This window comes from Theropithecus gelada, chromosome 7b (assembly GCF_003255815.1).
Source record: "Theropithecus gelada isolate Dixy chromosome 7b, Tgel_1.0, whole genome shotgun sequence".
NCBI lineage: Eukaryota > Metazoa > Chordata > Mammalia > Primates > Cercopithecidae > Theropithecus > Theropithecus gelada.
In genome coordinates, this window is record NC_037675.1 from 53,897,346 (window position 1) to 53,908,519 (window position 11,174).

General features: G+C 35.1%; 1 protein-coding gene across 2 annotated transcripts in view; it reads left to right on the forward strand.

Annotated features, from left to right (window-relative positions):
* GPR137C (G protein-coupled receptor 137C) overlaps positions 1-11,174 on the forward strand; it is an 87,035-nt gene that overhangs the window by 63,337 nt on the left and 12,524 nt on the right. The window contains exon 5 of one of the 2 annotated variants that reach the window (XM_025392343.1): positions 109-110. The exons of the other annotated variant lie outside the window; for it this stretch is intronic. Coding sequence (XP_025248128.1) covers positions 109-110 — 2 coding nt within the window. The remainder of the gene's footprint in view (positions 1-108; positions 111-11,174) is intronic. 2 annotated transcript variants of the gene reach the window in all.

Sequence of the window (11,174 nt, forward strand, 5' to 3'; positions counted from 1 at the left end):
ATTCTTCTGCATATGTATATCCAGTTTTCCGAGCACCATTTATTGAAGAAACTACCTTTTCCTCAGTGTATGTTCTTGGCACCTTCATCAAAAATGAGTTCACTATAGGTGTGTGGATTGGTTTCTGGGTTTTCTATTCTGTTCTACTGGTTTATGTGGCTTGTTTTATGTCAGTAGCATGCTGTTTAGGTTACTAACACTCTGTAGTATAATTTGAAGTCAAGTAATGTGATTGCTCAAGTTTTGTTCTTTTTGCTCAGGATGTCTGGCTATTCTGGGTCTTTTGTGGTTCCATATAAATTTTAGCTTTTTTTTTTTTTTTTTTTTCTGTGAAGAATGTCATTGGCATTTTAATAGGGATTGCATTGAATCTGTAGATTGCTTTGGGTAGTGTGGACATTTTAACAATATTGATTCTTCCAATCCATGAACATGAAATATCTTTCCATTTATTTGGTGTCCTTTTCAGTTTCTTTAATCAGTTTTTTATAGTTTTCATTGTAGAGATCTTTCACTTCTTTGAGTTAATGTCTAGATATTTACTTTTATTTGTGGCTATTATAAATGAGATTACTGGTTTGATTTCTTTTTCACACTGTTCACTGTTGGCATGTAGAAATGCTACTGATTTGTGAATGTTGATTTTTGTATCCTACTATTTTTTAATTTGTATTCGTTAAGCAACTGAAACAGTGCTGTGATTTGATTCTTTTTCAATATAGCACTCTCACTTGCTTTTTAAATACTAGTTATTGTAAATTTGAATAGTTTATTTCTACTCTCTCATTTTTTTATTTTATCACATATTTAAGGTTGCTACTTTCTTCCATGTCAATGTCCTTGTAGAGACATTTAATTCATTTTTTTTTAACTAATACAGGCATTTAGAGCAGTATGTTTTCTCAAGTACTGCCTTGGCAGCTCTCCATAATCTTGTAATGTTGTAGCAACAGTCATTATTTAACAAAAATAAAGAAAATTTCTGTTTAGATTTCAACCCTGTCTCAAACATTGCATATTTACACATCAGTATAAGTTGGAGATTATCTCTAGTTATAGGTCTTCCTTCAACCCATCTTGGAAAAAAAGCCTAAAATTCACACATATGTTCTCCTTTTTGTGTTTGTTTCTTTGTTTGTTTGTTTTGAGATAGGGTCTTGCCCTGTCACCTAGGCTGGAGTGCAGTGGCCCAGTCTCAGCTCACTGCAACCTCCACCTCCTGGGTTCAAGGGATTCTCATGCCTTATCCCCCTGAGTAGCTGGGATTACAGGCATGAGCCACCACGCCCAGGCTAATTTTTTGTATTTTTAGTGCAGATGGGGTTTCATCATGTTGGCCAGGCTTGTCTCAAATTGCTGGCTTCATGTGATCCGCCTGCCTCAGCCTCCCAAAGTGCTGTGATTATAGGCGTGAGGCACTGCACCCAGCCATGTTCTCTTTAGGTTCCTTATCTTCCACATGAAATTATAAATTTTACCCTTTGCTTGATTGTCCATGCATGGAATCTGACCTACTAAATAATATAGAATTTCTGTATTCCAGGTTCTTGTTAGAGAAAATAAACTCTCAACTGTTAAATTCAGAAGTTTAGTTGCCAGAAAGATTACCTGAAGGATGTGCAGTCCATTTACCCACCTATTCCATTTTACACTCAGCCCAGTCCAGGTCACTGAAGTTTTGTACCAAGACTGCATTGTATCCTGGGTAGAGTCGTCTTTTCTGACCTCCACTCTGATACCATACTTTGGCCTACATCAACATATTTGTAAAATTTGTTGTAAGGAAAATTTATTTTAAAGCCATAATTGTGTAATGTTGTTGAGGATATTGTCTATATAGTGTCTCCAGAGAAGATATTTTGCTCAGATTCAGTACCTAAAAACTAGTATTGGTTAAATCCTTCTTTCCTCTGGCTGCTATGTTCAGAGGCAAATATGTGGCTCACCTCTGTCAACCATAGATGATCTTATGATATCTATTTTTGGTACTGGCTCTACCTCTAGTTTCATCTCACTTTCTTACCCACCATTCCCTCACACATACACACATACATTTCCATATTTATTTTTATTTTCTGTATATCTCTGTAATTGCTTCACATTCTCTTGTGCAGTGAGAGTGGTATAAATAAAAAATAGAACCAGATATACTTTATATTTCTTTTGTCAGGTATATCAATTTGAAATTAATATGGAAAGGCCTTAGAGAGTGTGTATTAAGTGATTAAAAGATGGAAATTGGCCGAGCGCGGTGGCTTACACCTGTAATCCCAGCACCTTAGGCAGCCGAGGCGGGTGGATCTCCTGAGGTCAGGAGTTCAAGACCAGCCTAGCAACATGGTGAAACCCCATCTCTACTAAAAATACAAAAAGTTAGCCGGGCATGGTGGCGGGCGCCTGTAGTCCCAGCTGCCCGGGAGGCTGAGGCAGGACAATGACGTGAACCCGGGAGGTGGAGCCTGCAGTGAGCCAAGATCGCGCCACTGCACTCCAGCCTGGGCAAAGAGCGAGACTCTGTCTCAAACAAACAAAAAGATGGAAATTTAGGATCAGAGAGATAAGGATGTAAATCCCAGCTCTACTGTTTATTGGCTGTGTGACCTTAGTCAAATTGCGGCATCTTTAAGCTTCACTTTCTTGATCTGCAAAATGGAGATAATGATAGTGCTCTCATGGGTTGCTATGAGGATAAGAGCTGTCCATACCTTATATAGTTGTTGTAAGGATTAAATTAAAAAATACAGCCGGGCGCAGTGGCTCACACCTGTAATCCCAGCACTTTTGGAGGCCGAGGCAGGCAGATCACGAGGTCAGGAATTCAAGACCAACCTGACCAACGTGGTGAAACCCAGTCTCTACTAAAAATACAAAAAATTAGCCAGGTGTGGTGGTGCACGCCTGTAATCCCAGCTACTCGGGAGGCTGAGGCAGGAGAATCGCCTGAATCTGGGAGACGGAAGTTGCAGTGGGCCAAGATTACACCACTGCACTCCAGCCTGGGCGACAGAGGGAAACTCCATCTCAAAAAAGAAAAAAGTGCTTGGTATAATGCCTACCACTAAAAAATTCCTTATAAATGTTATTTATTATGGTATTAATGTAATTAGGGGATGGTAACCTAACTTCAGAGAGTTCCTGAACACTTGAAAATGTTGGCAAAATTTGACTAGAGAGGGGTCCTGTATAATGATCAAATCTCAAAAGGAACAGTCACTGAAAAAAAAATAAGAATTACTGAAGAACAGGATTCCCCTTTTGAATATTTTAACTTTGCTTAACTCTACATGATTTATATTCTAATCTACTTTTTGGTAAGAGTTGACATGTCTGATAGATTACATTTTATCTACTATTTAAGTAGTTTTTCTTAGAAATTTTTGGAACAAATATGAAATGACCTTTTTGGTGGGCATTTTTGTTCTGAAATCTTATCTTATACTACAATCTCAGTTTTCTTTTGTTTGCATTGACATGGTAGACTGAATACTGTCTTTTAATTTTTTGTCTATTGCTAACATTTTAAGTGTGCCTAACTAACTTAGGCAAAGTTTTATGGAGTTTAATTATTAATGAGCACCCCTTTCTATAGGGTAACTCAAATAGTTTCCATTTATTACCATGATTATCAGTATTTGTCTTTTTCTCTCTCATTAAGTTTTTTTTATTGCTGTTTGCTTTGCCTTCATTTGTAGAATTTCTGGGGCACTTTTACTTTTTATCAGAATTATAACTTTTTATCAGAATTATAAATCAATGAAGTAAATAAATATACTTTTTATCAGAATTATAACTTTTTATCAGAATTATAAATCAATGAAGTAAATAAATATACTTTTTATCAGAATTATAACTTTTAACATTAAAATACATGCTAATAGAATTAATTTATTATAACATTGTTTTTCATTTCAGAAAAAATAAGAACAGTTATAAGAATATAGAAGACATGTTACTTTTAAAGGACAAAATAACTCATCAGCATAAAAAGGTTCAAATCGGCTAGATGCTTGGTCCCTGAGATAGCAAGTTGGGATTCTTTGTATGAAAAACCAATCAAAGAATGGGTAGGAATGAAAGTTAAGCTTTTAGGCTTATGTATCTGGCCAGGGACATGTACAATTTTATATCTGGATAAGGGTGTAAAAGGAATCATTGGTACTCAAGATCGGCTTGTCTGCCAGCCCAATCAGCCATTTGCAAATAATACATTTTCTCACTCCCGCCTGTATTTCTAACAGTTTTAATTATTATATAAACTTTTCTATTCTATATTCACTCAATGCTTGATCCTTACTATTTAACATATTGGGATGGGAGACAGCATCAAGCTTTTTCAGAGACACAGTAACATTCAATCAAATAATATTTCTTATCTTTCATACAAGGCAACTAATTCTGTACAGCTAACGCAATGGTTTATGGTAACTTAGACCATAAAGAAACAGGCTAAAATATTATTAATATCTCTCTTCCAGCACCTTGAAATAGCACTTAACTAGAATTTGGAGAGGGTGATGGTAGAAAAATACAGACTGCATTATCCCCTGTAATAGATGTGATTGCTACCTTCCTAATATTTTAATTTTAATATCCTAATATTATAATTTCTCCCCTGAGTTACTGGGACTTACTTTATCCCTCTTAAGCTGTGAAGCTTCTTTAATTTGCTGCCCTAGCTACTGCAGTTGTTGTACTCCCAGTCTTACTTCCTATTCTGTTGCTGAGCTGACCCACCACACCTTGTCCCATTTGAAAAATCCCTGCTTACACTTAGGTTTATATCTTCTGTCTTCTCCTAAGCCTAAGTAGTTTTTTCCCTGTGCTTCTAGACCCTTTTACTCTATGAGCTAGCATTTTCAGAAATTTTTTTATTTTTCCATGGCTAGATAGCCCATCCAGTAAAAGCTATCCATTCCATAATGTCAGGGTCATAGGAGCCAGAGATTGAGTTTCATTGTGACTTAGCAGCATGAAACTGTTTGTGAAACTGTGTAGGCCTTATAATTATCAAGATATGTTTTTAAATTTATTAATTAATTCTACTTTATTTTATTGTTTTTAATGCTGAGTTGGCATTTTAATTTCAAAATGGAAATAGTATTTGTAAGATGATTTGAAAAGAAAAATGCATGCACGGTTCTATGTCTGGTAATGGCTAAGATTGCTCCTAATGGAACTTTCCACAGATAGGAATCATAAATTCTGGACAAAGTGTAAAAAAGCACTGAAGGCAATGGAGAACAACCACTTAGAAGAAGAAAATGACACTGAGTGAGTTTCCTGTTTTTTACAGCTTCTAGCCTGAGAGAAGGTCCCATCCATGGGGCAGCCAAAACTGAAAAAGAGAAATCCACTGTTTTACTGGCTTGAAAAATCAGAAGATAAAATTATAGTCACTACTGCAGATGTAAAGTGAGTAGGAAATCTTAGGAAGAAGATACCAGATAGAAGAAACCCCATACTTTTATTATAAAGTCTGTCAAAATTTTATCTGATACCTGAACTACACATGTGAAAGACAGGCTCCAAACAGCATAATTAAGGATAAAGGAATTTAACTGAGATTTCAGCTGACCTATGTATGGGAGACAAAGTTTGGGATTTCAGTTCAGCCAAGTTAGTTGTTTGCTAAAATAATCAAAAATCAACATCTTTCAGAAGAACATAGCAGAATCCAGACTCTTAAAATATGTCACTCACAATGTCCAGGTCAAAGTTACCAAATATATGAAGAAACAGGAAACATATACTCAAGAACAAAAACCAAAACTCAAAAGGCAATGAAGACAACCCCACTACCACCAAGATAACCCAGATTTTGGATTTATCAGACAAAGCATTTATAATATGCTCAAGAGTTTGAAGGAAAATACCCTTGGATAAATAAATAGGAAATCTCAAGAGAAATAAAAACTATTAAAAAGGAACTTAATGGAAATTCTAGAATTTAAAAATACAGTATTTAAAATAAATGTCACTCTCGCTTAACAGCAGCATACTGGAGATGAAGGAAGAGTCAGTTCACTTAAAGATAAATCAATAGAATGTATCCAATCTAAAGAACAGAGGAAAGTGGGGAAAGAATATAATAAAACAGACAGAAGCTCAGGAGTCTAATTATGTGTAACTATAATCCCCAAAGGGAAAGAGGAAGAAAATGAAGTTTTCTTCCTTTTTCTCTATATTTGAAAATGTTTGAAAAAATAATAACCTAAACTTTCCAATTTTAGTTTAGGTTCCAACCTCAGCAAACCCAATCAGGATAAATATGAAGAAAATTTTGTCTAGGTTCATTACAGTTAAAGTGCTCCAAACTGAAAAGAATAAGAAAATCTTGAAAACAGAGAAAAATAAGTTACAGAATTACATAAAGGGACATCAATTTAGATGATCACTCACTTCTCATCAGAAATAATGAAGGCCAGAAGACACGGAAACAGTATTTTTTAAATGCCAAAAGAAAAAAGCTGTCAACTCTGAAATACAAATCCAGTGAAGATATTAAAGAACAGTGGAGAAATAAAAACACTTTCAGATAAAAGAAAACTAAGGGGATTAGTTACCAGCATACCTAACACTGTAAGAAATGCCAAGAAAATTCTACAGATTGAAAAGAAATAAAACCAGCTTGAATTTCAGCTCTTCAAGAAGGAATGAAGAACATGAGCAATAGTAAATATGTGGGTAAATATGATTTTTAAGTTCTTTAAAATATGATTATACAAAACAAAAATCACATAATATGTGAGGTTTACGTATGTAGATGTAATATATAATTCTCTATCTATTATATATAACAACCATACCATAAAAGAGAGGGTGTAAATGGGTCTATACAGTTGCAAAGTTCTGACATTTTATATCAAGTGATGTGATATTAACTACTATGTAGACTGTGGGAAGTTAAGGATATATATTATAATCCCTAGAGCAATGGTTCTCAATTTTTTTAGCCTCAAGACCCCATCACACTCCTAAAAGTTATTGAGGATGCCAGAGAGCTTTTGTTTGTGTATATCTATTAATACAAACCATACTGTAAATAAAAAATTAAGAGATTATAAAAATATCCATTTATTAATTTATTTAAAATAAGCCATTACATTCTAGCATAAATAACATGTTTTATTAAAAAAATTTTAAACAACAAAATAATAGAAGAAAAGCATTGTTTTACATTTTGCAAATCTCTTTAATATCTGACTTAATAGAAGACAGCTAGATTTTTATGTCTGCGTCTGCATTCAATCTATTGTGATATGTTGTTTAGGTTGAAGCATATGAAGAAAATCCATCCTCATACATATATGTAGTTGGAAATGGAGGAGAATTTTAATAGACTTTTCAGATAATTGTGGATATCTTCTTTAATACTACACCAAAACTCAGAAGTGGAGGTTTCTTAAAGGTTAGTTGCCATGTGGAATATAAAAACCATATTGGTGAACTTTTTGTACTCTCCATTGGTCGATCTTGCATTTGAATCATTTTGTAACATCATGCATTAATCATTTGGAAAAGAATGGTCCTAGATCTTCAAAATGTTGATACATTTCATTAGACAGTATTCAAAAGCATGTGTTAATCATCAGACCATCTCATTAGAAAAGTCTTTTAGTTTTAAGAAGCTGTTAATCTTACAGTACAAGTACGTACAAGTTTCTAAAAATTACAATTTTCACTTAAAAGTTTACATTTTATCATTGGAAATAAATGCTGCCAGATGTTTTCATTGAAGTGATACACTCATTTTATTTATTTTTGAAAGAATACATGCCCAGTAGCCAAATCCAAATAAACCATTGTTTGTCTGCCAGAGTTGCCTGTCAGGTAAAAAATGGTGTTCTGTGAAAAAAAGTGGTTAGATCCACTCACAAGTCAATCACTTAAGTGCTTTTCCTCAAAATAGCTGCTGTACTTGAGTATGGAGGATAATTACTTTAAGGGCACATCTCATCTTATCACACGAATGTTAAATACACATGTACTCTAAGGTTTATATTTAATATAAATTATATTTTCACTGCGTCACCAAAGATATTCTTCAAAGAAACTGACTTTCTTTTTTTAAGTACGAGTGCACAGTAGTGAAGAATACAGTCACTGCTCGTACCGTTCATTGCCACCATCTTGATTTATGCTAAGGCCCAATAATTTTACACACAATTGGTTTAGCACAGATAGTGAATATATCAACACAGTTGACCCAGGATAAACAATCAGAAAGGTTATTCAACGCTTTGATTATTTTGGTACCACTTGTGTTTCCTATCAGGCGTTGACATGAAAGAATATTTTCTTGGATGATTAGTTGGTGCTGACAGCATATAAATACAACAAAATAAGCCCTGCCACATCTGTACATTCATTCATTTGTAAGACAAAAATGTATTTGTAGACAAAACATTAAATTAATCTTTACATTTTCAGTTAAATACTTAAATCAGTGAATTTATGTATAATTGGAAATGGCAATGACATGGTTCTTTTATAAACTTTCCATCCAGCAGGCATTCAGCAATGTCAATTATGTAAGGCTATACTGGTTTCTCATCTATAGAGTACTTTACTGGCCAATGTAATATAATAACTTAGCCTTTATAATGCTTCAGTGAGTGGCCATTTCCATTCTAGTCTGGAAAGTTATAAAAACATTATTTGGTGTTTAAAGCATTAATGATACCTACATTTAAAATTTCAATTCCTTTTGCTTTAAACTCTGAATGGTCTCAAAGTGATGCTGCAGCTTCACTTGGACCATAAAACTATTCAAAAATGTTCTGTTACAGAAGACACAATAAAGTAAATTATTAACATTTATAAAACTTACTGAAAGAGGCTTCATATTTTTTCATATTTTTGTAATATTTTTTCCTTATTTATAGTTTCATCCAGTTCATTTGATGTAGATTCCTCTCTTCATTGAGTCAGAGAACTGTCTATCACTTTCATCTTTCTCAGCATCTTAGAGGTAAACAGGGAAGTTGGATGTTGGGAAAGATTATTGTGCTAAAATATATAACACAAAATTTACCATTTTAACCACTATTAAGTGTAGTCAGTGTCAAGTATAGTTCAGTATCATTAAGTACATTCATATTGTTGTGCAGCTGTCACCACTGTTCATTTTCAGAATGTTTTTCTCAACCCATACTGAAACTCTGTATCCACTAAGCAATAATTCCCCCATTTCTCGGCTAATGATCCATTCTTAAATATGAAAATATATGTAATTTTTTTATTTTAAAGTAAAATATTATATTCTAAAATCAGTTTTATTTCTAATTAATTTTTTTAAGTTTTTGAAGAAAATTCTTAAATATTGTAAAATAAATCTTCATGGTATACATATTCTTGTGTTTCCATGTAGGTGTGAGCACAATTCTAAATAACCCGTGGATAAAAAAAAAAAAAAAAAAAGAAATAACAAGGGAAATTCTAAAATATTGCAAACTGAAAGATAATGAAATAAAATATATCAAAATTTGTGGAATGCAGTAAAAATTGTACTTGAAGGGAAAAGCACAGTTTTAAATAATACATTAGAAAATAAGGATATAAAATGAGTGACACAAGATTCTGCCTTAGAAATGGTAGTGGGAGTGTGTGGAGTAGGAAAACGTAAGCCCAAAGTAAGTAATAGAACTGAAATAGGCCAGGCATGGTGGCTTTGGGAGGCTGAGGCAGACAGACAGTTTGAACTCAGGAGTTTGAGACCAGCCTGGGCAATATGATGAAATCTCATCTCTACAAAAAATACAAAAATTAGCTGGGTGTGGTGGTGTGCACTTGTAGTCCCAGCTGCTCAGGAGGCTAAAGTGGGAGGATAGCTGGAGCCTGGGAGGCAGAGGTTGCAGTGAGTCGAGATCATGCCACTGCACTCCATCCAATGCAATAGAGCCATACACTGTCTCAAAAAAACAAAAAACAAAAAACTGAAATAAAATAAAAATGGAAATCAATGAAATAAGAAACAAAACTTGGAGAAATTAAAGCCAAAAGTTGATTCTTGAATACATCAATCAATTTTATCTACAGGAAAAGAAAACAGTGAAAATACAAATTGCCAATGTTATGAATGAAAGAGGGAATATCACTAAACATCTTATAGACATTAAAAGACAAGAGGATATATGAACAACACTTTGCTGATAAATTTGAGAACTGAGATGAAATGGACAAATTCTTTTAAATATACAACTATAAATTGATAGAAGATGAAATTTATCTTATGTTACATTTTGTAATCTAAGTAGACCCACATTTATTAAAGAAATTAAAGTTATTATCAAAAATTTCTCAAAACTGCAGACCCGAATGATTTCACTGGTTGATTCATCAAATATTTAAAGAAGAAACAACACCAATAGTATACAAACTCTTAGAAAATAGAGGAGGGGGCTGGACACGGTGGCTCACTCCTGTAATCCCAGCGCTTTGGGAAGCTGAGGCGGGCGGATCACAAGGTCAGGAATTCAAGACCAGTCTGACCAATATAGTGAAACCCCATCTCTACTAAAATGCAAAAATTAGCCAGGTGTGGTGGCATGCATCTGTAGTCCCATCTACTCGGGAGGCTGAGGCAGGAGAATCGCTTGAACCCAGGAGGTGGAGGTTGCAGTGAGCCAAGATTGCATCACTGCACTCCAGCACTCCAGCCTGGGCGACAGAGTGAGACTCCGTTCCCCCCACCAAAAAAAGAAAGAAAATAGGCTGGGCACGGTGGCTCACACCTGTAATCCCAGCACTTTGGGAGGACGAGGCGGGTGGTTCACGAGGTCAGGAGATGGAGACCATCCTGGCTAACACGGCGAAACCCCGTCTCTACTAAAAAAATACAAAAAATTAGCCGGGCGTGGTGGCGTGCACCTGTAGTCCCAGCTACTTGGGAGGCTGAGGCAGGAGAATGGCGTGAACCCAGGAGGCAGAGCGTGCAGTGAGCCAAGATTGCGCCACTGCACTCCAGCCTGGGCGACAGAGCAAGACTCTGTCTCACAAAAAAAAAAGAAAAAAAGAAAAAAAGAAAAGAAAATAGAAGGGAAGGGCCGGGCGCGGTGGCTCACGCCTGTAATCCCTGCACTTTGGGAGGCCGAGGCGGGCGGATCACGAGGTCAGGAGATCGAGACCATCCTGGCTAACACGGTGAAACCCCGTCTCTACTAAAATACAAAAAA